The sequence below is a fragment of the Acomys minous genome, assembly GCF_964271855.1.
Source record: "Acomys minous genome assembly, chromosome: 12".
NCBI lineage: Eukaryota > Metazoa > Chordata > Mammalia > Rodentia > Muridae > Acomys > Acomys minous.
Window position 1 is genome coordinate 61,201,170 of NC_140493.1, and position 27,647 is coordinate 61,228,816.

At 45.9% G+C, this 27,647-nt stretch overlaps 2 protein-coding genes across 6 annotated transcripts in view; both read left to right on the forward strand.

Moving 5' to 3' along the window:
- RGS22 (regulator of G protein signaling 22) overlaps positions 1-27,647 on the forward strand; it is a 118,396-nt gene that overhangs the window by 12,693 nt on the left and 78,056 nt on the right. For all 5 annotated transcript variants that reach the window (XM_084803057.1, XM_084803060.1, XM_084803061.1 and 2 more), the window contains 5 exons: positions 14,531-14,752; positions 17,624-17,709; positions 18,275-18,443; positions 22,368-22,497; positions 25,680-26,283. In XM_084803057.1, coding sequence (XP_084659183.1) covers positions 14,531-14,752; positions 17,624-17,709; positions 18,275-18,443; positions 22,368-22,497; positions 25,680-26,283 — 1,211 coding nt within the window. The remainder of the gene's footprint in view (positions 1-14,530; positions 14,753-17,623; positions 17,710-18,274; positions 18,444-22,367; positions 22,498-25,679; positions 26,284-27,647) is intronic.
- Positions 1-27,647, forward strand: part of COX6C (cytochrome c oxidase subunit 6C) — a 161,895-nt gene that overhangs the window by 9,812 nt on the left and 124,436 nt on the right. The window lies entirely within an intron of this gene.

Consider the following 27,647-nt stretch of genomic DNA (forward strand, 5'->3'; position numbering starts at 1 on the left):
TATAGTCACACATTTGGGTTTGATACCTACTTAGAAATAGTCTTACTGCAGATGCCTGGGCTTTATCTGGGCATCAAAAGACACCTGTGGGAAGTCCTGGCCCTCTGTGTTTGGCAGCACATTAGACTTCCAGCCGCCTGACAAGGGCAATGTCCAAATCTCAAGAAACCTTTTTTTTTTTAAACCTCTGGCTATTATTATCTGGGAAGATATTAAAGTAGAATTTGTATTTACAGCAACTAGAGTTTGTGCCTGCAGTAAGACTCGGGACACACAGCTGGGTGCCAGGTAATGGAGCTTCAGCCCAATAGCAGTGATTATAGAGTGGGTGGTCAGAGAGTTGGGAAGCATGAGATGATGCTCCCGAGATGGTTTATATCGTCCTATGAAAGTAAAGTCAGTGAGGAAGGACACGCCAAAGGAAGTTAGTTAAGAAAGTTCTCGGTATGGCCCATTAAAGCATGAAAACCTTTTTATTATTATTATTTTTTTAACAAGGAAAGGGCTGTGAATATAGCTCAGTTGACAGCGCGCTCACCCAGATCCCCAGCACCACACAGACCAGGCACAGGTGGCGCATGCCTGTAATGCCAGCATTCGGGAGGTGGTGTCGGTGGGATCGGAGGTCACCCTGTCTTAACAAGACCAAACAAGCCAAACAACACTGTTAACCAGCAAAGAACTGGGACATAGGGAAGTCACAAACAATTGTGAAGAGTGCACTGCAAACTGTGAGGAAGGGGTGTTAGGACGTTAGAGCCTTAGAGCCAGCCACACGCTGGCCTTTGAAGGGGAAGGACTGAGTGGCACATTCTCGCAAGGTCTGTCCCAGTGACTGACGCTGTGTGAGCGCTTGTTTTGTGAATTTTCTTTATCTCACTAGCGGTGAAATGATTCTGAAAGTGATTATGATGCATCCAAGGATACAGCATATTCTTTTACAGCACTGCGTCTTAAAAACTACCCTCTTTTCCTTGTTCCCTCTCCTTGATTTGTAATCAGAAGTCAATGATACAGCTATTGGAGTTACTCATTTTTCTACATCAGACTAATACACGAGAGTAGTATAGCCGTGCACATGTGGGCTAATCATGATATTCTCAATACCTACTGAGTATATTTAGGAAATATTGTAAAACCAATGTTAGAAACCTGAATTCTATAGAATGAAAAGAATAGGACATCTTCAAAGCAGCCTATGTCGTATGAGAAAAGCGAGAGGGTAAAAGGCTGAACAGTGGCAAAGGAGGGCAGAGACAGAGGCTTTTCAGATGTTTCTCATTTTCCTCCTGCCTTGTGTCCATCTCTGGCTCCTCTATGCTGCTGCAGTTCTCTTTACCAAAGAGGATTGGAGTCTGCGCACTTTAAAGTGTTCCTAAGCATCATGTTCTCTTGAATTTGGAAGAAAGCACAGATGAGAAAAAGAAATCTAGAAATGATATCCAGTGGAAAAAAATCGCACAAAAATGAGAATGTCTATGAGAAAAAGAATTAATATTTGATAAAGACAATTTCCCAACATCTCTATGGGCAAAATAAAGTTATAACCTAAAATTTTTTTAAAAAGTCGTTTTGTGCTTCCTCCTTGATTTGACACAACCGGGGGCAGTGGAACCAGCTGGACAGTTAGACTGAGCTGCCCAGACACCCTTTCCCTTTCCAGAAGTAGACCAGGCAGCACTGGGCTGTTCCCACAGGCCTCTGGCATTCTCCTGGCCTCTCTTTCTAGATCTCACTGCCTATTCCTCTTATACAGCCTCCAGTAGCAGCAAAGAATTGCTGTATAGTCTGCTTTTCCAGGCTATATAGTCTCCCCCACGCTAGGCTCTTCAAATCTCCATCCTTCCCAAAGAGGCATATTCTGTAAAACGTGAGGAAGCAAGCTTACTATAGTGCTTGCCTAGCATACACAGAGGTGGTAGGTTCAGGGCCTGCCTAGGATACTGGGGACCATGCCTTAAAAACAGGTGCAGGGAGGGTAGGATATAGCTCAGTGGAAGAGCATTTACCTAGCATGCACCTAGCCCTGGGTTCAATCCCCAGCACCTCACAACCTCCCTTCCCCTCAAACAATCAAAGAAAAAAAACAACTTTAAATCTTAAATTTGGATCTCTCAGCATTTATGTTTTGGTGCTAAGATTTGAGAGTATCTTGGTGCTTTGCTCCAGGGAAGTAAATGGGTTCCCTGCCGTGTCCAGAAACTTTGTATTAAGCTGTAGAAGCCAACATTAAAGTGCCAGAAAACCAAAGCGAGCATGATGACTGGTGTCTGTACTCCCAGCTTCTTGGAAAGGGGAGGCAGGAGGATTGCCTTAAGTTTGAGGGCAGCCTGAGTTACATTGTTTCAGACCCTGTCTTTAAAGAGAGAGAGGGGAGACAGGAGACAGGAGAGAGAAGGAGAGAGAGAGAGAGAGAGAGAGAGAGAGAGAGAGAGAGAGGAGAGAAATTCATAAAATTTATGGGGAAATTAATCCATAATCCCGCCATCCAATCAAAATCTACATTCCCAGTTTGTATGTTTTCTTTTAGGCCTTAGGTCAAGCAGCAGTGTGAAGTCTTTGGAGCTCCCTATGGGGCTGTGCTTTTCACCACGCACGCACGCACGCACGCACGCACGCACGCACGCACGCACGCACTCGTGCGTGGATCCAGTGCAGAGACCTCCCTGGCTCTGTTCCTTCTCTCTAATTTCTTTTGCCGTTCCACTCCCAGCCTTCTTCCTTTCTCTAGCTCGGTTTGCACATGTGTACCACTTCTAGGCAACCTGTCAATTACCAATTCTTCACACCGCAAAAGGAAAAAGCTGTCACAGATTTTCAAAAAGAATTTGAGGGCAGAAAGGAGAAGGAATGATGAATTCTCAAGGCAAGGGCCTGGCTGGGCTCTAGATCAGATTAGTAATGTTTGGTTTCTGAGCACTTAGATAAAAATTACAAGCCTGCCAAACCAAGCTCTCTCGTTTTGGATCAGGTACTGGTGTTTTAGGTAACTGTAAATATAGTGTATTATGATTTCAATAAAGTATTAAAACAACAAATTGAATCATGTTTCTTCCTACTCTGCTTTAAACAAGGCCTATGGCTTACCATAACACCAGCAACAAAACTCAACTGCCTTCCTGATTTAGTCCCTCCACCTCCTAAATCGTATCTCCTCTCTCTTTCTCGCCCTTATTCTTTTCCAACTTAACCAGCCCTTGTGTTTCTTAAAAATTAATATGCCAAGTACACTAGGTAGTTTTATGCCAACTTAACACAAGCTAAAGTCATCGGGGGAAGGGAACCTTAATTAAGGAAGATTCAGCTGCAGGCACACCCGTAGGACATTTTCCTAATTAGTGATCAGTGGGGGAGGGCCCAGCCCATCATGGGTGGGGCTGTCCCTGAGCTTGTCCTTGATTCTATTAAAAAAAAAAACAGGCTGAGTAAGCCAAGGCAGGCAAGCAAGCAAAGCCAGGCAAACAAGCAAATAAGCAAGCAAGCAAGCAAAGCAAGCAAACAAGCAAACAAGGAAACAAGCAAAGCAAGCAAATAAGTAAGCAAGCAAAGCAAAGCAAGCAAGCAAGCAAGCAAGCAAGCAAAGCAAGCAAAGCAAGCAAATAAGCAAGCAAAGCAAGCCAGCAAGCCAGCAAGCCAGCAAGCCAGCAAGCCAGCAAGCAAAGCAAGCAAGCAAAGCAAGCCAGCAAGCCAGCAAGCCAGCAAGCCAGCAAGCAAAGCAAGCAAGCAAGCAAGCAAGCAAAGCAAGCAAAGCAAGCAAGCAAGCAAGCAAGCAAGCAAGCAAGCAAGCAAAGCAAAGCAAGCAAAGCAAGCAAGCAAGCAAGCAAGCAAGCAGCATCCTTCCATCTGCATTGTCTCCTGCTTCCAGCTTCCTGCCCAGTTTGAGTTCTCACCTCAGCGGACTGTGGTTCCGGATGTGTAAGCCTAATAAGCCTTTCCTCCCCAGATTGCTTAGGTCGTGGTCTTTCATGACAGCCATGGTAACCCTGACCAAGACACCAAGGATGTCTGGCCTGGAGCGCTCTTCTGTGAGACTTTTGTGACATGTTTCTCCTTAACTTATATCACTTCTGTTCAGTAAGGCCTTGCCCACTCCATCTGAAACAATGCCCTTCATACACGTAACTGCTGATAATACTTTATTTGCATCCAAAGCCCTCATCATTATCTGTGAATTAAATTTCAAATATTTCAATGGGTTCACTAATTAATATCAGTAGGGCTGATTCTTAACAGCCCACAGGCTGAACGGCACATTCCCTTAGGGTGGAGTTGAAGACCTTGTAGTGTGACTTCAGTTTAGTCTTTCTGCCCACAGCGCCTTCACAGAACTTGTGTTACACTGTCTTCTGTGTCCACCAAGGCACAAGCGCTCTGCATACTCTGCCTGGCTCTCCTTCCGTAACGGTTAGGAAGGAGTGCCGTGGGGCCGCCATTGATTCTGGCCCCTCCCCTCACTACCCCTGAGGTGTAGAAATGCCACAACCTTTTATGTATGCTTGACCTTTTGTTTTTCATTTTTCTCTGAAAACCAAAACTAGCGCATCTTACAAGATTGCTACAGAGTGAGGTCATGTGTGTGTGTGTGTGTGACATATTAGAGTTTGCTTTTCCCTTCATGTCACGGACTCATCTTCTATCCCTGAAATACATGAGGCAGTCTCCTCAGCTGAATTTTGGGTCAGGGTCTGTCTGGAAACCTTTGTCCCACGCCACACAAATCTGTCATTGGTTTTGTCTTTTAAAAATTATTTTTATTGGAAACTTGGATGAGAAATCATAAGAGAACCAATGTTTTTCCAGTGTAAGGTCACTTAGCTAGTGAAGGGCAGGGTCCACCGAAGGCCACATGGCCCAGAAAGCCTCGAGTGTCTTACTGTAGAACAAACAACAGAACATAAACAGGGCGTTTGGCTAACAGGCTGACGTCTCGGGCTTACTCTGATAATTAAACAAAGTAAAGCAAACAACACGAATGTGTTTCTAGGGTGCATTGACTGAGGGATAGTTCAGATCAAGAAAAATATTGGTCTGGAGCATAGAAGGCACTCGGTGTTTTTTGGAAAAGGCTGAACTGTAGACCACATTTGGAACATTGTGTTGCGAGCCCGGTCCCATATGTTAAGAGTTGCTTTGCCAAGCCAGTCTCACGGAGACTCGGCCGGTGGAAACTCAGGAAAGCAGTCAGATGAGAAAGGCTGGAGAGAACGTGAGTGTTGAAGCTGGCTTGAGGCTAGGTGGCAGGGGCCGAAGGGGGTAACCCTTCCAAAGACCTAAGCATCTAACCAAGGAAAGTGCGTTAGCATCCCGTGACTCTCGAAGGAGGCTAGGGCCCAATTCACAAGAGTCTAGTTTTCAAACAATAAGATGGCTGGCTTGGGAAGCAGTAAACCTTCATGAACTAGGGGGTAGTCAAGAGGAGGCTGGGATGGGGGTAGTCAGGTGGAGGCTGGGAATGCGAGGTGGTCAGGTGGAGGCTGGGAATGTGGGGTGGTCAGGTGGAGGCTGGGAATGTGGGGTGGTCAGGTGGAGGCTGGGAATGTGGGGTGGTCAGGTGGAGGCTGGGAATGCGAGGTGGTCAGGTGGAGGCTGGGAATGCGGGGTGGTCAGGTGGAGGCTGGGAATGTGGGGTGGTCAGGTGGAGGCTGGGAATGTGGGGTGGTCAGGTGGAGGCTGGGAATGTGGGGTGGTCAGGTGGAGGCTGGGAATGCGAGGTGGTCAGGTGGAGGCTGGGAATGCGGGGTGGTCAGGTGGAGGCTGGGAATGTGGGGTGGTCAGGTGGAGGCTGGGAATGTGGGGTGGTCAGATGGAGGCTGGGAATGTGGGGTGGTCAGGTGGAGGCTGGGAATGTGGGGTGGTCAGATGGAGGCTGGGAATGTGGGGTGGTCAGATGGAGGCTGGGAATGTGGGGTGGTCAGGTGGAGGCTGGGAATGTGGGGTGGTCAGGTGGAGGCTGGGAATGTGGGGTGGTCAGGTGGAGGCTGGGAATGCGGGGTGGTCAGGTGGAGGCTGGGAATGCGGGGTGGTCAGATGGAGGCTGGGAATGTGGGGTGGTCAGGTGGAGGCTGGGAATGTGGGGTGGTCAGATGGAGGCTGGGAATGTGGGGTGGTCAGATGGAGGCTGGGAATGTGGGGTGGTCAGGTGGAGGCTGGGAATGTGGGGTGGTCAGGTGGAGGCTGGGAATGTGGGGTGGTCAGGTGGAGGCTGGGAATGTGGGGTGGTCAGGTGGAGGCTGGGAATGTGGGGTGGTCAGGTGGAGGCTGGGAATGTGGGGTGGTCAGGTGGAGGCTGGGAATGCGAGGTGGTCAGGTGGAGGCTGGGAATGCGGGGTGGTCAGGTGGAGGCTGGGAATGTGGGGTGGTCAGGTGGAGGCTGGGAATGCGGGGTGGTCAGATGGAGGCTGGGAATGTGGGGTGGTCAGGTGGAGGCTGGGAATGTGGGGTGGTCAGATGGAGGCTGGGAATGTGGGGTGGTCAGATGGAGGCTGGGAATGTGGGGTGGTCAGGTGGAGGCTGGGAATGTGGGGTGGTCAGGTGGAGGCAGGGAATGTGGGGTGGTCAGATGGAGGCTGGGAATGTGGGGTGGTCAGGTGGAGGCTGGGAATGTGGGGTGGTCAGGTGGAGGCAGGGAATGTGGGGTGGTCAGATGGAGGCTGGGAATGTGGGGTGGTCAGGTGGAGGCTGGGAATGTGGGGTGGTCAGGTGGAGGCAGGGAATGTGGGGTGGTCAGGTGGAGGCTGGGAATGTGGGGTGGTCAGGTGGAGGCTGGGAATGTGGGGTGGTCAGATGGAGGCTGGGAATTCGGGGTGGTCAGGTGGAGGCTGGGAATGTGGGGTGGTCAGGTGGAGGCTGGGAATGTGTCAGAAGAGAGGAAGGGAGTGAAGGGGAAGAGAAAATTTTTTTCCTGTAAAAATTTCCCTTAAATGATTCCTATGATCAATATTAGAAAATTATCATATTGATGGATGTGGGATGGATCTTATTCCACATTCTTGTTGTATAAAAAGAATTTAGCTGGGGGATGGTGGCGCACACCTGTAATGCCAGCACTCGGGAGGCAGGGGCAGACGATCTCTGTGAGTTCGAGGCCAGCCTGGTCTACAAAGTGAGTTCTAGGACATCCAGGGCTACACTGAGAAACCCTGTCTTGAAAACCAAAACAAAACAAAAAACCAAACATACCAAACAACAGCAACAACAAAAAAGAGTATTTTTCATTTATCTACCTACCTACCTGTCTGTCTGTCTGTCTATCTAATCTATCATGTACCTGCCTACTATGGTGGAAGGCTGGAGTTACCCAGATGAAAAAGATGTCAATTTCTTCTTCCCTGTTTATTTCAGCTTAGAATCAACACAGTATATCTGCAAGCCAGGTCTCTTCTGCATCCCCGAACTCTTTAAGAATCATCTCTTTCTCATTTCTGCACGTTCCATGTAAAATCCTCCTATTCTATCTTCCCACTTCCCTCCTTATCACATTCCACACAACCACAGCATCAGCCCGAGACGAGAGCCAAACATCTCAGGGTCACAGGTCAATACGTAGGCTCCTGAGCCTTCCGAGACCCCACCCCACCTTTGCAGGAACATGCCCAAGGCCAAAATGGGCCCGTGGATCAGCCTTTGGCTCCCTTGTGACTTCCTCCCATTACACCATCACACCCTTGGGACCCGGAGGATCCAGAGCTGGGTGGCTGGTAGCCTGCCCCATGTTGTTTTTGATGAGGGAAATCCAGGACAGTCGCCTCTGTTATAAATGATTGTGGCACTTCCCAAATCTTAGCTTTCATAACTTCATTCTGTTTCTTCGCAAGCCAAGTTCACATTCAGATATTGTTTTCATTTGGTGTCTGGAAGTTCTTTTTTTTCTTTTTTTTTTTCTTTCTGTCAACTCTTTATGGACAAGTGTTTGCTCATTAGGCTTTCTTCTGTGCTGTAGTGCGAAAACATTTTTCCCTTTGGTTTTGTTTTGTGTGTTTTGTGCTCAGTGACTGTTGTGGGATGGAGTAGATGAGCCCACATAGATTTAGGTTGGTCCTCTGTGGGTGGTTTCACATGTTTGTGACATTTATGGTTTGCAGAAGCTGAAGGAGTGGCCTGTGCTATACCCTCCTCGCGAGGATAGGTATGCCATATGTTTGCCAGACTCTGCTTAGCCATGCACTTTTGGAATTTTACCATAACTTTTTTTGGCCTGATTCTCCACACTTTTTTTTTTTAAATCTGTAAACTATTATAATTTCTTGCAGCTTTATGGAAGAGTTATATGTTGGGGGAAGGGGATGAGGAAAGAATATAAATCTGAGAGATGACTGGGCTGAGATGGAGGTCTTGGGTCTTCTGTTGCCAAAATTTAAGTACTCAAGAGATTGGTTTTCAAAGGCCTGTTCGAGGAGCTTAGGTGACTGTTTAGTTCGGCGTTTATACCTCTGGGTGTTTTGATAAACCCTGGAGCGCTCACGTGCAGCACTCGGGGTACCTGCTGGAACTCATTTTGCTAACCAGGCAATCTTCCTCCGTACAGCTCATGTGACACATCATTCCTTGTATCTCACTGTTGCGTGCCTGGTAAACAATTTACAGTTCAGCATCTAAAATGTCAATAAAAGTTAGAATAAGTTGTTATTGGTAACCGACTTGTTGTATTCAAGTCGTCAGATGGTTTTTATTCGCTGATGAGGGCTCGTGTTTGAAATACAGCTTTGGAGCCCAATTAGTAGAGACAGTTGGAGCAGAGATGGACGTGCATTAAATTAACCTCGTCATTAGTTTTTCATTTAAATACTGTTCAGCTAAATAATTTGGCACCGGTAGGTTTCAGTGGTGCTGCGCTGGCAGTTTAAGCACAACACTAATTATTCACAGGCTTTTATTTTTATTTTTTTTTGTCTCCCCTCCCCTTCTTTTCAGAGAAATGTGGAACCAGCAATTTATTGTGGTAAAAAATATTTTCATGCACTTGCTTTTTCTGTGAAAATATTTTTTTGCACATGGATGACTAGTGCCACAAAGCTAGCTCTCACCACCTTCAGGCCAATCTGTTCTAGAACATTTAGAAGACGACCCCGTCGAAATGAGAAAATTAAGTCCGAAAAGGCGCAGTCTGTAGGCACTGGTCTGGGTCTGAGGCACAAACCGAAGGCTTTTCTGTTGTATGATTAAAAACTGTGTTTTGTGAAAAATTTGTTCACTCAACTTTTCAGTGTCACCCCTTTCTGGTTCCCCCCACTCTCCATGTCGTTTACTGATAGTTAGTTCAGGGCAGCCAGCGGCCGGGAGTGGGCAGCATGTGGCCTCTGGAGTTTGTCCTAACCCAGACCCTGCCCCTCCCCCACCCCGGAAGCCAAACCCACCTCGGCAGCGCCCTCTCCATCCCTTCCGAAGGGAAGGTTCTCAGTGGGTGCTAGAACTAGCACCTCCTCAAAGGGGAGAGAGGCCTGGGCTCCATCCTGTTTCAGGCTCTAGGGAGGGGCCTGAGAACTGGCATTTCTCAAAGGTTCTGACAGATGCTGATGCAGCTGACCAAGGAACCGTGTACTCTGAGAACCACTGAGTTGGGGACCACTTCCACCAGGAAGTGTAGAGTGCAATGGCAGGTCCCTGATGACCTAGGTCCCTGATGAACTAGACTTCTTGCCTTCTCTCTGGGATTCTGTCTTATAGTCCCGGTACCCGCTAAGCCTCAGCAATGCCTGCAGTTTGCCTGGGCTGCCTTTTTCTTTCATGCGCCTGTATCTTGGTGCCCTGGCTCTTTCTTTAGGTGTTGTTTGTTTGTTTGTGTTGTCTATCTGGTGACTACCAGTTCACCCTTTAAGACCCACCTTGAGCATTCATTCCACTTTCTACTCCTCTTCCTCAATTTCCCGAAGACAGTTAAATGAATCCTCATGTGCGTTGCAGTACTTCTCTTGTGCTTTTTATTTGTTCATGGAGCACTGAAACATCCGCGCTGTCATATCAGCTGAGATGGACGTGCTCGCACACAGAACAAGGATGGTTGTAAGACAGAAGGTGATTTTGTGTGGTGTGCCATTCTATGAACATGTCTAGAGAGGTGCGAGACAGGAAGTGACAATCTGCTATTCCCTGATGCGGCTCCTCCTTCTTGCCTCTTGTTTACAGTTCTTTTAACATTTATTAATTAAAAAAATTTTTTTTTGTGCATTGATGTTTTTTCCTGCATGTTTGTCTGTGTGAGGGTATCAGATCCTCTGAAACTGAGCTGCCATATGGGTGCTGGGAATTGAACCTGCGTCTTCTGGAAGAGTAGCCTGTGTTCTTAACTGCTGAGACATCTCCCCCGCTTCCATTCTTGCCTCTTAAAAATGCAATAATCTCACTATAGAAGGGCAATTCCACCATTAAACATAAATATCCTCTGCAACATGAGCATTAAACACAGGCCTACGGCTTCACCTGGCCAGCAGCTGCGGTCAGCGACTCGTTTCCAGACTGAAGGGTGTTGGACACAGCATTGCCCTTCATGGTGCTTTCAAGGACTCCACAGGGCTACTTGGGATTAAGTTTGATTTGACTTAGTTCCTGGGTTTAGAGTTCATTCCTCTCGTAGACAGTCGTTCTTGTCTACGTGTGTTCTCGTGTCTTTTCTGCTAGGTTAGGGAGACTCTGTGCCTCACTCGTTTCAGTTGGGGGCTCGGTACAGTGACACATCATCTATCACATCGTGTCACTGAGCAAAGATTCAGTACTGTATAAATGGATGACCTGATGGAGAAATAATGAAATTGGCTCCTCTGACCGGAGGATTGAACGTGCAGTGCTGCCTAGTTTTATGTCAACTTGACACAAACTAGAGTTATCTGAAAGGAGGGACCCTCAAATGAGAAGACGCCTCCATCAGATCAATCTCTAGGGCATTTTCTCAATCAGTGGTTGACAAGGGGAAGACCCAGCCCATTCTGTGTGGTCCCACCCTGGGCTGGCGGTCCTGGGTTCTATAAGAAAAGGCTGAGCGAGCCATGAGGAGCGAGCCAGTAAGCAGCACCCCTCCATGGCTTCAGCTCCTGCCTCTAGGTTCCTGCCCTGCTTGTTGGGTGCCTGTCTTGACTGACTTTGATGATGAACAGCGCTGTGGACGTGTCAGCCAGACAAGCCCTTTCCTCCCCAACTTGCTTTAGTTGTGGTGTTTCATCACAGCAGTGATAACCCTACTGAAGACAGCTACAGCCTCACTTCTCCTGCAGAGCCAGCCATGAGCAGATGGGGTATTAGACATGGAAGGCCCCTTCAGTTATCTAGTTAAAACCTCTGCCCCCTTTAGCTCAGTAGTTTCTCCACCATTTCCCCCATTTAACCATTCTGCCTGCTCTTTCCAGTATAAATTCTAGTTTAGCTAAATATATTTTCAAGTGCTAACCAGACCAGACATAATCTCCCAGCATTGTTTCCCTGTCTTTGCAGACGTATCTCCCCACTGGCATTTGCATTCACATGGATTTTAATGTAAGCTAATGTTTTGTTAACTTTATCACAGGAAAAAAATGTTTATATACTTGTTCCTTCAAAGGACAAAACGATGCTTTATTCATCACTGCATCTCTAAGCTTGGGATCGGAATTGACACGTGAACATTTGCAATTTTTGATATTGTTGAAATAAGTTAATGGGGAAATATTTGAACTTGCTATTTGACATTTTATAATTTTGGAATCATAGTGCTATTAAGGACTTCCTGAGATCTAATCTAACACAGCTTTTAAAGCAGAAAAACAGTACCCTTGGCAGAGACTTTTAAGCCTTAAATAATCTTTTTTTTTTTTAAAGACTAGATCTTGTATCCTAGGGTGGATTTGAACTCTCTAGGTAGCCAAAGATGACCCTGGACTCCGCTCCTCCTCCCTCAACTTCCCACGTGGTATGACAAAAGTCATGTACCACCATACTTAGCTTTAAACATTCTTAGGCCTAAACATTTTTTTTTTTTTTAATTTAAGACAAGGTCACTCTGTTATCCAGGCTGTCCTGGTGAGGTTTTCAGAGACAGGGCCTCTCTGCTGTTCAGCTGCCCTGGCGAGGTTCACTGCTGAACTTGGCCTCAGGCAGTTCTCCTGTCTCCGCCCTCTGACTAGCTTGAAGTACAAGCACACGCCCCCATGCTGCGCGTGCGCAACTTAACATATTGTGCATTCATGTATCTGTTTGAAATGGGGTCTCATTATAGAGCCCCGGCCAACCTGCCACTCGTCACATAGACCAGGCTGGCCTTGAACTCTTGATCCTCTTGCCTCAGTCTCCCTAATTCTGCTTTTACAAATGTGCACTGCCTCTTCCTGCCCTGTCCTATTTTTCGACCAATCCCTCTCCTCATTTTAATGTGGTCATGTCTTCCGCTTTTCCTCCTATATTGGATGCACCTGTTGTGCCTCTTAGCTTGGTTCAGAGTCCAGCTGGTTCTGGAAGCGTGGATAAGCAGCACAGCCTGAGCCACACTTCAGACTGTAGAACATGGAGTCTGAAAACAATGACTTTTAGTTTTCTAGATTGTGCGTTTCAGGAAGTTAGGATGGATTCTGAGCTGGCCTACCACACCCACCACGATCCCTGTCTAAAATTTCCTGGGTTCTGTGGCAGGCACATTGGAGCACTTGTTATACCACAAAGAGAGCCTTAGCCGCTCTTAGCTTCAGTTTTGCTTTACACAGCTAGCCGGTAACTGCCACAGCAGACCTGGGCTTGAAGGCAGTTTCTACACAGTGACACCAAATCCCCCCTAGGGTATCGATGGCTCTTTTCTTGCATGGGTCAGCCTAACTCCCCAGCCCATGTGGCAAGGAGACATACACCTCCAGACTTCTACCAAGGAACTGAACTGGTCAGTGCGGCTCCCCTAGTTAGGATGCTGCAATGCCTCCTGTGTCCCAGAGCATTAACAGGGGACCTTGGTTCTGACATGCTAAACCCTCTATTGTCCTCCTCCCTTACTGACCTCAAGGCTTTCTCTTTTGCTTCTTACCCTGCTTTGCCTGTAGTTATTCCAGAACCATCTTAACTCTGTAGAGCTTCATGAATCTGAGCCTTTATTAGCAGGGCCAGAGAAAATGAGAGGCTAGGCATTAAAATCAAAATGGTGGCCTTGAAGCCGTACTAACCTCACAGGCTTACTGCTTAGCACAGTACCTGGCACAGAAAAAGTGGTCACACACGCTCTCTTTCTCATGTGGGAGGCAATCCAGGGAAGAAGGAAGATGCACTATTTTTGGGACCAGTCAGGCTTGATTCTATTACTCAGCCTACCGCTGCATAGCTCGGAATCCATGGCTGACCATCCCTCAACTACCTCAGCATCAGTGTCTGTAAGCAGCTGTCTCAGGAGTTGGAAGTAGTTGTGATACCTGTTTAATCTCTTCAGTCTAGTGGTACCTTATCAAGGACTGCATTTTTGACATCTAGGCACATATTGTCGGCTTGAATCCTATATTTAAAAGACAGATATACTAGGTCACTAATAAAATGTGGTTATCAAAGAAACCTTACAGGCAATTTCCTGATTGTACTTATTGAGTCAGACTTGTCATATTGGAGTCAAGGTCTGAGGGGCTGTAGAATATAGACTGATATTCATCTTAAGTCTATTGTCCATGCATTAAATACCTTAGAATGAGGAGCAGCTGATCTCTTGAGGTGTGATCCCATATGATATCTCAGGAGTCTGTGTGTGTGTGTGTGTGTGTGTGTGTGTGTGTGTGTGTGTGTGTGTGTGCACACGCGCGCGCGCGTTTGTGCGTGCACATGTTTGTTAAATTTTACAAAGATGCCCTGCAACTTACTGCATTACAACTATAGTGTACACAGCAGCACTCTACCTGGGGGCACCCAGGAATCCACAGAAAAGAGTTTAATGCCATCTACCACTTGGCTAAGCATCTGTAAATTACATGAGTGAGTGGTCAGGCCACTGCAGCTACCCTTAAGTAAATGAATAGTCTAAAAAAACGGACCCAAGATTTAAAGGACAAACTTCGAGAAGATATCGTCAATGTGCCATTAATCTTATGGAAATAGAGGACCTAAAAATCCTTAACAGTTTTGCCCCCAGTCTCTAGCTATTCACCAATGAGCTGGTGTTCAAACCCGGCTGCTGATAGCTGTGGGTTATTGAGTAGCTATCTTTAAATAAAACTTGGGAGACCTTCAGTACTTTTTTGTCATCATGTGAAGAATAGTGCTGAAGTAGTCTTAAATGAAGAACATTCTGTAGCTAATTGTCCCCTTTCGGGAAAGAGAACTTGCTAGCTTTCGTGATTCCTGGGGCTATAAAAGACAATAGGAGGATTATTCTTTCTTCTTCCGTCCTTCATTCTTACCCCGTAAGCCCTGGTCCTTTCCCATGGCGTGCATTCCTTGGTAAGGAAGCCTTCAGCCGATCCCTGGCCTCTAGCCAAGATTTTCAAGATTCTAAAAGGGAAGAGACAATGATTGAGAAAATGAATGCATGACGTCAGGCCCTCCTAGAGACAATGGATTTCTGTATTTTAAGTTTTAAGATTTTTTTTCATACTTTATATTACAGACCTTTACAGAGGCAATTCGATTTAATATGGACTATGGAGTTTTTGAAGTAGTTAACAACGCCCCACAACGTCTGGAAAAGCAACTGAAAAAAATTCTGCAGAACCAGCAACCTCGAAACCCCATCTATGATGTAGTAAGGAAAAGGAAGAGTGATGCGAGCCCTCTTCAGAGGAGCGTCCCCTGTGCCGACGAGGCCATTAACGTCAACTACACAATCATGGTAAGCCAGGGGTTTGAGTCTCTGTCTTGTAAGGTCAAGGAAACATTTCTTGAGGCGACAAGAGCCTTGCTGCCAGACCTAGCTTTAGTTCCCAGCACCCGCACCATGGCTCTCAGCCGTCTGTAACTCCAGCTCCAAGGGCTCCATGCTCTCCTCCAACCTCCATGACAGCAGGCAAGCACATTCGGACAAAACATTCATACACAGAAAATAGAAATACATGATTTTTCAAAGAAAGCATTGGTCGATTGACATGAAGTACAGTCACATTTATTAGGGTGTTGTGCGTACACAGTGTCTGCTCACATATAATGGCCAGTTTAGTGTAACAGTTTTGTTGACTTTTATTAACCAGTATAAGAAGGGTCCTGTGATTTGCCTGGAACATATAAAATGCCACGTGCATTGAGAACAGTATAAGTATGTGTATTCCTTATAGTTTCGTTTCCTTCTAGGAAATGTATGCACACAGGAAGTCTATTTCTTTGAGGTTTTTTAACCAATCCTGTTGACAGTTGGGAACTGAGATGGCATTGAAGCCTCGAGGGAGGGATATCCCGTAACCGACCCCCCTGCCTCCCTACTCCCCCACCTCTCCCGGATTTCAATTCCAGTATCAGCTGGTAGTTTTTAATCTCTTGTGCTTTAGGCCAGCAAATCTATAGTCAAACCAGGCTGAGCCCGCCAGCTGTGTGTCCTTGAAAAAGTCACTTGGAGCCAGGTGTGGTGGTGGCGCACGCCTTTAATCCCAGCACTCGGGAGGCAGAGGCAGGCGGATCGCTGAGTTTGAGGTCAGCCTGGTCTACAAAGCCCAAGACAGCCAGGGCTACACAGTGAAACCTTGTCTCAAAAACAAAACAAAACAAAAAACAAAAACAAAAAACCAAAAAGTCACTTGGGTAAACCTTGTTTTCATCATCAGACATACCTCTAGCTCCTCCGTATGTTTAGTGTATGGATGGATCAGTGACAATGACAGCGATTATTTCAAAATGCTGTTTTAGAACTAGGGAGAACTAGGCTGAAAATGTGTCTCCTCATGGCTTCAGACACTTCTGTGCCAACTCTCCTGTTACTAATTTCATTTATAGTTCTTATCTTTTTTGTTTTTGTTTTGTTTTTTGAGACAGGGTCTCTCTGTGTAGCTTTGGCTGCCCTGGAATCACTTTGTAGACCAGGCTGGCCTCGAACTCACAGCGATACTCCTGCCTCTGTCTCCCGAGTGCTGGGATTATAGGTGTGTGCCACCACGCCTGGCCTTAGTTCTCATCTTTTAATATCTAACATAGGAAATGTTAATAATAATTACATTAATTTGATGGTGGATCAGGGAAACTGAACTATATAAATTATCATCTAAGAGTTTTCAATTGAAGTATGCAAATATTTAGTAGTAACAATAATTAGTAACATCAATAATTACATTAAATTTAAGTAGTCTAACCATCCTAATTAGAAATTAGAGTCTGGCGGGATTGAAAAAAGAAAACTGAATTGTTTCTTATCTACAAGAGATCAATATTAAGTATCAAATAAATAGAAGAAACTATATGCCGTATAATTTCTAACTAAAGGAAAGCTAAGGTGATAATATTAGTATCAAAGTAACTTTCAAAACAAGGATTCCTGCTATGGATAAAGAGGGATATTACATAGTAATGAAATGTCAGTTTATAGAAGTCACATGCAGCTTTAGTGTATGTGCACCTAACCACAGTGGTTCACAGTACCTGATAGGAACTAATCAAATATAAGGAGGAAATAGCCAAAACCATAGTTAAGGTTTGGGATGAGGACCTGGCTCTCAGCAGTCAGCAGAAACAGTGGTTCATAAGGACATAGTAGCCCCGTCTCACCAGCGAGGAAGCCACCCTGTTGATGCTTGTGACCCTTCACCCCACAAAGTCAAAGCACATGTTCTTTTCCAAGTACACTTGGAGGGATTACCACAATAGATGCTATTCTGGGGGTTAAAACAAATTAGAATAACTAAAAGGAATGAAATAACACAAAATATCTTATCGATCACCCCAGAATTAAACCATCCATCAATAACAAAAATGTGGGAAAAAAAATCCAAATGTCTAAAATAATTAAGCTAAATACTTTCTAAGTAATCCACAGGTCAAAAGATAAGTCTCAAAATAAGAAACAAAAATAAACTTCCATAATTTGGAATGTAACTAATGTTGGAGGGAAATTTATAGAATTAATAGAAAATAAAAATACCAATCACAGCTATCAGTGTTCTACCTTCTGCCATGGAAAAAAGAAAGACAAAAGTTAGCTGAGAGCCACAGTACAGGAAAATAGCATATCCATGAAATTCTAATCCTCCCATGCTGGACTATAGCACGCACTTCCATGCTCACGCCTGTGACTATAGCACGCACCTCCATGCTCACACCTGTGACTACAGCACGCACCTCCACGCTCACACCTGTGACTACAGCACGCACCTCCACTCTCACACCTGTGACTACAGCACGCACCTCCATGCTCACGCCTGTGACTACAGCACGCACCTCCATGCTCACGCCTATGACTACAGCACGCACCTCCATGCTCACACCTGTGACTACAGCACGCACCTCCACGCTCACACCTGTGACTACAGCACACACCTCCACGCTCACACCTATGACTACAGCACGCACCTCCACGCTCACGCCTGTGACTACAGCACGCACCTCCACGCTCACACCTGTGACTACAGCATGCACCTCCACGTTCACACCTATGACTACAGCACGCACCTCCACGCTCACGCCTATGCTGGGATTGACCTTCATGCATTCTAGGCAAGCATTTCTCAAGCTGTTACAGGGCCAGTCCAAAGATGACTTTCTCTTTATTGTGTTCTCTAAACAGTGTCTCAACCGGGAACAAGGTATTAAGTGGATCAAAAGGAAAAGACTTCCAGCGTTTCTGGAGAGTGATTGCTACTTTGAATACAGGTAATCCTGCTGCCCGCTGTCTGTCTGCCTTGTATAAAGTTAATTTTGTGATATCGATTGGAGTTTGGATACTATATGCTTTAGAAGAGGAGTGATTTTTGTAAAAATTGGCAAAAACTACTCAACTTCTCTAAAGAGATTTTACAGTTGTGTCTCTTTAATCATTTTACTCAAAAATGTACCTGTCACTAACTCACAGTGGTGTTTATATACAAGGGCTTACAAAGGGAATGCTAATGTGACATTAAAAACAGGATCTGGAGAGCTGGAGCCATGGTTCAGAAGTTAAGAGTGCTTGGTCCTGCAGAGACACTGGTTCAGTTTCCAGCACCTTCATGATGGGCTCACCTACCCCCAATTACAGTTCCAGGGACTCGGGCACATGCAGGCAGAACAGCAGTGTGGGGCCAAGGTTTCCCTTTTCAAGTGTGAATGTGGAAAAATCCCAGAATTTTACTAAAATTTGAACTTTTCTTAGAATACTTAATTTTCAGTAAAGGGCAAATGAAAACTGTGACTGTCTCTGTGAATAAGCCTTTGTTAAGTTGCGATTTCTACAAAACAGGCTGGCCAAGCTGATCTCGCAAGCAACATGGAGCAACTCAGGCATAAATTTCACAATAGGCACAGCCTTTTCCCCCTGGATCATGAGAAAACCGCAGACCCCACCTGCCCCTGACATAGAAGAGGACAATCTCATGGTTATGAAAAAGTTCTACGTTTCTCTTGGCCAGGTAGGATGAGGGTTTCATGGCTGAGAACCAGCAAAACTTTGCATTTCAGTGTAAGGGAAATTGATTCAAAGCAGTCCCCGACCCCTTGGCCAAGCAGAGTCAGGATTCCAGCGGGTTTACCCTGATGTGTTTCGGATGTCTTACTAGAAATGCAAATAGAAGTGTCCTTCCTTATGTATAGGAAGCAGCTAACTGAGCCTGAGACACATACCTCATGTCACCTGGGAAGAAAGGGCATTTACAGTATGTTCTGAAGTGGTAACTATAGGAATTCAAAAAAAAATTTTTTTTAAATAACACGTTGAGTGGTGTTTAGATAATTCTTAGTTAGAAAAATACATTACTGTTTAACTGTTATCAGGCAGATTTCTCTTCTTTTATTGGGTAAGTGTAGAGTGATTGTGAGTGACTTAAATAGATACAACCTACAACCAATCATCCTTTTAGATCATCTATAATATAGTGAGAATTTGTTTTTGGTTGTTTGTTTGTTTTGCCTTAAGTTACCAGATCTTTGCTCTTGCAACACACAAGTGTGTATGAAATCTGAGCTGGCGAGCATGTGGCCCATGTGTGCTAGTCTTTTATTCTTCATCTATTGTTACATTAAAAATGTATCGGGTTCAGCCTAAGATGCTAAATAAAGACACAGAGTCTGAAGTATACTTTAAAGCTGCTAGCACAACGCTGGGCAGAATCTAAACTAATGCAAATCTTCTCCTAAACTGTGGTAAACAAACTACTCCAAACTGATACATAATACATCTACCCAAGCATTCGCCACTGAGATGCTCATCTGGTCGTTCTCTCTCTTGCCCTCCTACCAGTCAGCCATCTCTCCTCTCAACTGCCAAACTTGCTCTTCCTCCCCCAGCAAGCCCCGCCTTCCACTTCCTGTCCTTCTGCCCAGCTGACTGGCTGGCTAAACAGTGCTTGATTGACGGTTGATACATTCACTCAGCATTCCTCCACAATCTGTGTCAAACATTGCCCATTAGTCATGGCCATTTGGTTTTTCTGCTGAACTAGATTTAGGCTTCAGATTCCTTCAACAGAATGGTCTAGACCCACACTAAAGGAATCAGATGGAAGGAAGCCATCTTACCATCTGCGCCTTGTACTGAAGTAGATAGGTCTGTGTTACTCGAACATGTATTTTTCACACCTAGTTACTTTTGTAGTCTGGGTAAGTCTATCCAGCTCGATCTCCCAGCTCCATTTTCTCTGCTGGTAATGCTTGAGGCTGTGTAAAGGACTCACTTTCTTTTCTGCTATACTTATTTTAGTATACTTTCTCTTATGTATTATAGAAATGTCAGGGGAGCCATGAGATGTTTATTGATGGGGTCAATAAGATGCAAAGGGGAGTTCACTTCTGACAAGTGGGCAGCTAACGTAGACAGTGACTATCAAGTTGACTGGCCTCCTCTCTTCTCTGAGATGACACTCTCTTACGACTTCTACCACAAAGTATGAAGTCATAGCTTTTGGATTTTGAGAATTTAAATTTCTTTGTATTCTCAGATTATTTAAACCAAACTAGAGGTAGAAACAACAACAACAACAACTATTATTATTATTATTATTATTATTATTATTATTATTATTACTACTACTACTATTATTATTATTACTATTACTATTATTTTAGTTTTTCAAGACAAGATTTCTCTGTGTAGCCTTGGCTGTCCTGGATTTGCTTTGTAGACCAGGCTGGGCTTGAACTCACAGAGATCCACCTGTCTCTGCCTCCCCGAGTGCTGGGATTACAGGTATACACCATCGCTCCCAGCTGGTAGATATTATTTTAATGATCATTTGTGATGTTTATTTGAGTCCTTCACTTGTGTCATCTAAACACAAACAACTGTCCCACTTCTTAACAACCACAAGTGTGATAACTAGACTGACGGCTAACTTCTTCCTTCCTTTTTCTTGAACATTCCTTAATTACCTTATTTTTCTCCAAGGGCTTAGGTATCCCTGGTATCTATTCTTGGGATAGAGTAGTGGCTCAAGTTAATGTTGAATGAGTTCATAATTATTAATAATAAATGTCTTGGATGTAAGCCAGGTGTAGTGGCACACCTGTTTACTTGGGGTGCTGAGGCAGGAGGACCTCAAGTTGAGTTAAGGCCAGCCTGAGTGACCTAGTAAGTTTGAGACCATCCAGAGAAATATAGAGAGATACACTATCGCACAAAACCCAAGCAAAGAAATAAATGAAAGCAACAATGGGCCTGCATTAGAGTCTTTTGCAGACTTTGTACACTCAAGGAACCCGTAGCCATATGAGGGTTTTTGGTCATTTCCCTCTCTTGCTTTGTCTTGTGTGGCCTAATTTGCCCCGTGGAATGGGCATAAAAAAACAAGGGATCTCAGATCTTCCAGATGAGCCATTTCTCTCCCAGAAGTTGGCACTGAATAGCAACCTGACAGCTGGAAGAAGGAGAAATTGGAGGGACGCTAGGCAGTCCCTCATCCCCCTAGAAATTGGAGGGACGCAAGGCAGTCCCTCATCCCCCCTAGATTTTCCAGGAAAAATGAGAGAATTGCTGCAAGAAACAGGCACAGGGTTCATCTAGGAAAATTCTTTTTAACTTTCTAATACTTTTTATCCTTTGGCAATTGTGTGTTTTGATCATTTCACCCCATCCCCTTTCTTTTTTTTTCTTTTCTTTTCTTTTTTTTTTTTTTGGCTTTTCGAGACAGGGTGTCTCTGTGTACCCTTGGCTGTCCTGGACTTGCTTTGTAGACCAGGCTGGCCTCGAACTCACAGCGATCCGCCTGCCTCTGCCTCCTGAGTGCTGGGATTAAAGGCATGCACCACCACGCCCGGATCCCATCCCCTTTCTTATCCCCCCCCCTCCCTCTGGACCCCTCTCCAACAAGACCCCGCCTGCTTCCTTGTGTTTTTTAAGAAAAGCAACCATTGAGTTTAATTTGGGTTTCTTGCATATGCAAGAGGGTAGATTATTTATTCAGTCCTGAACTATTGGCTACACCTCCGACTGCCGGTACCTCCTCAGCGGGGGACGGAGCCTCATGTGCCCCTCAAAGGCTGGAGTCCACCCAGCTTCTGGCCGATGGTCAGCTAAAGATGGGGCCAGTTGGTTTGGAAATGATGCACAAAGGGTTTCCATTGGTTTAAAGTATCGAGTCCTTTCCCCCTTGAAAAGCAGAGAAGTTTCTGCCGCAGGGGGCTTTTGAGGGTGAGATGGAGGAAAGCAAAGCCTGGTGGCCTTTCTGAGCACGGGTGGAGCCAGGGATCACTCCTGTGGTGTGGAGCCCAAGCAAAGTTGCAAAAGTCCTGTGGCTGAGCGCGACAGGTCCCCAGTGGTGCCGAGAGTGTCTGACACTCTCTGTCAGTGAAAACACGGAGCCAGGCCTGATAGCACTGAGGATGCAGAGTACTCGGTGAAGCACTGAACGGAAAACGCTGGCAAGAGACATCCACGTAGTCATGCATCTGGCAGGTGCAGGAAGCCTGGATTAGCCAGCTGTGGCCACAGGTGCGAGGGAAGGAGCGCAGCAGGTGACAGGCATGGGTTTTGCCTGTGAGCAGCTAATAGGAAAGAGTCTGAATTGAAATTTATTTCCTCCCAATTCTCTTTGCAACTTTTTCCTTGTGTACACATGTGTGTTTGCATGGTGCCCACACAGGCCAGGAGAGTTGGAGTCACAGGTGGTTGTGAGTGTGATGTGCTAGGGGCAGAATCTAGGTCCTCCCTAAGAACGCCAAGTGCTCTTCAGTGCTGAAGTACATTTTCTTATCTGCTGAAGTTTTAGTATGATTATTCTTGATAAAATAATTTCTCTTGTATATTGTATTCTATAAATTGAATTATAATGATTTTTCTTTCAGAGTTTGGATTGGCAGGAGACTATTAAGGTTAGGTTAAACTAATGTTTCTTTCTTCCTAGGCCTCCTATACTCAAACAAAAGACTGGTTTACACTGGCAAAGCAAAGTCAGCAAACAGTAACGACTTTCTCATCATCCAGCTGTAAACCCCACCACCAAACTGCACCCCCAGCTATTTCTTCTATTTCTGGTAAGCAGACAAAGGAAAGGCAAGCCTTTACCTATCCACACAGCCCCCGCCTTCCTCTTTCTCGTCGTGTGTGTTTGCTGCAGCTTGGTTTGTGTTTCGTTATTGTTTGTTGTTGTCTTTGAAACAGAATCTCATTATGTAGCCGAGGCTGGTTTCAAACTTAACAGCTCTGTTGCTTTGTGCTGGGGTTACAGGCGTGTGCCCCACTCCTGCCTTGCTTGTACTGTGCTGGGGTTACAGGCGTGTGCCCCGCTCCTGCCTCGCTTGTACTGTGCTGGGGTTACTCGCTTGTACTGTGCTGGGGTTACAGGCGTGTGCCCCGCTCCTGCCTCGCTTGTACTGTGCTGGGGTTACAGGCGTGTGCCCCACTCCTGCCTCGCTTGTACTGTGCTGGGGTTACAGGCGTGTGCCCCACTCCTGCCTCGCTTGTACTGTGCTGGGGTTACAGGCGTGTGCCCCTCTCCTGCCTCGCTTGTACTGTGCTGGGGTTACAGGCGTGTGCCCCGCTCCTGCCTCGCTTGTACTGTGCTGGGGTTACAGGCGTGTGCCCCGCTCCTGCCTCGCTTGTACTGTGCTGGGGTTACAGGCGTGTGCCCCTCTCCTGCCTCGCTTGTGCTGTGCTGGGGTTACAGGCGTGTGCCCCGCTCCTGCCTCGCTTGTACTGTGCTGGGGTTACAGGCGTGTGCCCCGCTCCTGCCTCGCTTGTACTGTGCTGGGGTTACAGGCGTGTGCCCCTCTCCTGCCTCGCTTGTACTGTGCTGGGGTTACAGGCGTGTGCCCCGCTCCTGCCTCGCTTGTACTGTGCTGGGGTTACAGGCGTGTGCCCCGCTCCTGCCTCGCTTGTACTGTGCTGGGGTTACAGGCGTGTGCCCCGCTCCTGCCTCGCTTGTACTGTGCTGGGGTTACAGGCGTGTGCCCCGCTCCTGCCTCGCTTGTACTGTGCTGGGGTTACAGGCGTGTGCCCCTCTCCTGCCTCGCTTGTACTGTGCTGGGGTTACAGGCGTGTGCCCCGCTCCTGCCTCGCTTGTACTGTGCTGGGGTTACAGGCGTGTGCCCCACTCCTGCCTCGCTTGTACCGTTTCAAGAAGTCTGTATGACAAGATGGAGGTGGTTAGACTGGATTCAGATATTTATTAGTCATGTGATTTTGTTTTCTGAGACAGGGTCACTCTGTGTAGTCCAGGCTAATTGCAGAGTCGCTCTGTATCTCTGGCTGGCTTTGAACTTACAGTGATCCTTCTTGCCTCAGCCTCTGCTGTGCTCACAGGGCAGGCCATCACGAGCACGCCCAGCTCTTAGCCGCGTGGTTTCTGGAATGACTTGTGCCACCTGCAATCTTGCTTTCTCTTGTCTGTCAGCTTAGACTAGTTATATATAGTAAACAGGCAGAGAGTACTACCCTAGAGCTTGGCACGCCTTCTACAGCCAGCCAGTGAGTCTCTTGTCTTTATTTCTATCACACTTTATAGATTCCTCCTATTAAGTCTTTGCAATAAAGCAGGTACAATATTTCTAACCAAAACCAAATGGGCTGGGATTGTTGGAACATACTAGAATTCCAGGCCTCAGGAAGCCAAGGAAGGCCAGAAGATTGTGTCTCAACAACAGCAGCAACAACAACAACATGAAAATAATCATTGGTAGACTTGAATTTGTCTTCTGCTTCTGAGTTATTTTTGTTCTTGGAAAACAGATGAATTCTACTATGGGGAGTTTTTATGGGTGATACCAACTGTTCATAAAAGTTGGAAGTAACTGCCATAAAATGGGAGTCATTAATTGTGAAATTCCAGACATGATTATTGAGGAGAATCCAGGAAGTCACTAGTGGTTGATTCTAACCTCTCAGAGACGTGTACGTAGCACATGGAAAAGACCTAGATGCAGTAACTGGCCAAAAATGTCTAGATAAAAAAGAACAAGGAATCTTCCTGGTTGACAGCATCCAGGTTTCTGTGTGCTTCCTGCTGTTTCGCCGTGTATTGTAGAAAACTAGAACAGCTGAGAATGAGCGGGAAGGCAGGCCGGTTGGGTGGAACGCCCTGCCTTGCTCTCCTCACCTTGCCCTCATCCCTCTCCGTTGTATGGGATTAACGTGAGGCCGTGCCCGGCCCCTCCTGGTTCTGCGGGACTGAGGTGAGCGCTTGCGCACACACTTGGGGGAAAGCTGTCATGTTCATTCTCAGTACAGAACTGTATAGTGAAATGCTTCTGGTCCATGGAGTTTCAAATCTGATAAGAGAAAGTGGTCACTGAGAGTAAAGACGTTGGTGACCAGGATAAAGATATAGGTGACCATTAACTGGTCTGTGGAGTTGGGAAGATAGATTGACATGTGAAACTTTCATAGTTTGCTGAATTTTGAAAGAGAATATAAGAACTGAAACTGTATTCTAGGAAGGAAATGTAAGCTTTCATAGGCCCCTATGTTATACATAAGAGTTGCATGCATGATTCTTATATACCATATTTTCTGGTGCGTAAGACAACTTTTTAAACCTGAAAAACCCATGCCAAAGTCGGGGGTCGTCCTATACACCGGTACTTAACCTGCAGCTTGCTTCCTCTGGCTTCATATGTCCAGCGCATATAGTGGGTGGGATGCTGAGGCCCATTCCCCACCCTGTGCCGGGAGTGTGAAGCAGGGAGGAGCTGCGCACATCTTCCTGTACCTCAAGGAGGAGAACATGAGCAGGGACTGGCTCTCCACTGGAACCCGCCCAGAGGGCCGAGGGCTGTGTGTCTTAGGGTTGAGTGTGGAGTGTGCCTTAAAGGGACAGTGTAGGCTGCCACTGGCTGTCTGCTGGCATTTAATAAAGTTCCTGGCTGTCTGTGCCCTGTCTGCAAATAGATACATGCCTGAGACTGCTGCACAGGGTATGCATGAGAAGAGGGGTAGTCTTATACAGCGAGTATATTTTAACTGGAAAAGTTGGGGGTCGTCTTACACACCAGAAAATACGGTATATTTTGTATGCCTGCCAAAAGGCAAAGTTAATTCCTGTTGCCAGTTTTCCCCCTTGTGGCCACCCTGACGAGGCTTGAGAACTTTTCTGCAGTTGCTAGCCCGTGTGCTTATCCCCTGTGACTGCCCTGTTTGCTGTTCTCTACAGCAGCTGTCTGACAGTGGATGCCTTTGTGTTCATATCTAACCAATTAGCTGTCTATATGATTTAATACAGAGAATTTTATCTTTGATGATGGAATTCACCCCAGGAGAAGCTCATCTAAAACTAAAATAACTACTGAGGTAGAAGAAGAGGAGGAAGGCTTCGCATCCGTGAAAGACACGCCCTCTCAGGCGCTTCTAAGAATATACCTTGAAAAGGGGGATCTGCAGGAGAAGAACCTGGCCCTGCATTTCTTATCGGTCGAGGAGTTCCTAAACGCCTACATAGTCTTTATCTTCAGGGTAGCCATTGAGCACATCACAGGCCAGTCTTTTGTTAACAAGCCAGGCTACATCAACTTCTACAACGTATCCCAAGTGATATTTGATGACAGTGTCCAGCCTGTGCATAGTGTGAAGGAGGCAAGTTCATCCCACGTTGAAATTGTATCGGAAGATAACCTGGAGAAAGCGAGTCTAAGTTCAAAGAGTGAGAGCCTTGGGTCGGAGAGCAGGGCGGACTGGTGTATATCTCACAAAACCTATGACATTGGCAGCAGAAGGGAATTTGAAAGATTTAAGAAGTTTCTAAAGGGCACACTAGGAGAGAGATACTGGTGGCTGTGGATGGACATCGAGAGGTTAAAAGTCCTTAAAGACCCTGGAAGACATCAAAGGTATTTTCATTTTTATTTTTTATTTTTATTTTTATTTTTTTTTGAGACAGGGTTTCTCTGTGTAGCCTTGGCCATCCTGGACTCACTTTGTAGACTAGGCTGGCCTCGAACTCACAGCGATCCCCCTGCCTCTGCCTCCCGAGTGCTGGGATTAAAGGCGTGCGCCACCACTGCCCAGGTCATTTTTATTTTTTAATAGCTTAAAAGATAAATTATAGAATATTTTAGTCACTCAAGCACAAATGTTAACTATTAAAATGTAGTTTACACATTGGCAGGGATGAAACAATGACATGATAATAAATTTTTATATCACAGGTTTTAAGATTTTGAAATCTCAAAGATTTCATAGCTTAAAGATACCAATAATAGCAGTTATTTGGGTTTGAATAATATTTATTCCCATAAATTCTAGACCGGCTATTAAAATTATTCTACTTTTTATAGTGTCATGATGATATAAGACTTTTACACAGAAAGCAATTTGTCAACTATACGACCACACTCACATTAGTCAGGTGCAACTGGTAGTGTGTGGGCCTCTTGTCCCAGCAGCCGGCCTGGTCCTTGCTCTGTCTGGCCTGAGTCTCTTCTGAAGGTCTGATGGGGCTCAGCTCTGCACTTGCCTAGCTCCGTGTGACCCAGGTTACTGTGTGTGCTCCTCCTAACAACTGCACTTCTTCTGGGTTTGGTGCAGATGTGCCGGTGACTGGGTTATTACAGTTATGAGAATAGTATTTGGGTTACAGAGCTTATGTTTCAAATTGGGCTCTGCACGCGGCTAGTTCTGAGACCTGACTCGATCCATATTTGTAAGGCATATCGAGAGAGTCATATGCAAGAAGCCTGGGTGTTATCAGGACTAGCACCATGGCTTGTCTCTGTAATGAGTTACCCACATTTTATAGGGAATCAATCTCTTTATGTTTTCCAGTTTATGGAGGGGGCTGCCTTCATGCTTAGTTTATGGAGGAGACTGCTTCCATGCCTTGGTTTATGGAGGGGACTGCCTCCATGCTTAGTTTATGGAGGGGACTGCCTCCATGCTTAGTTTATAGAGAGGACTGCCTCCATGCCTTGGTTTATGGAGGGGAATGCCTCCATGCTTAGTTTATGGAGGGGACTGCCTCCATGCTTAATTTATGAAGGGGACTGCATCCATGCTTAGTTTATGGAGGAGACTGCCTCCATGCCTTGGTTTATGGAGGGGACTGCATCCATGCTTAGTTTATGGAGGGGACTGCCTCCATGCCTAGTTTATGGAGGGAACTGCCTCCATGCTTAGTTTATAGAGAGGACTGCCTCCATGCCTTGGTTTATGGAGGGGACTGCCTCCATGCCTAGTTTATGGAGGGAACTGCCTC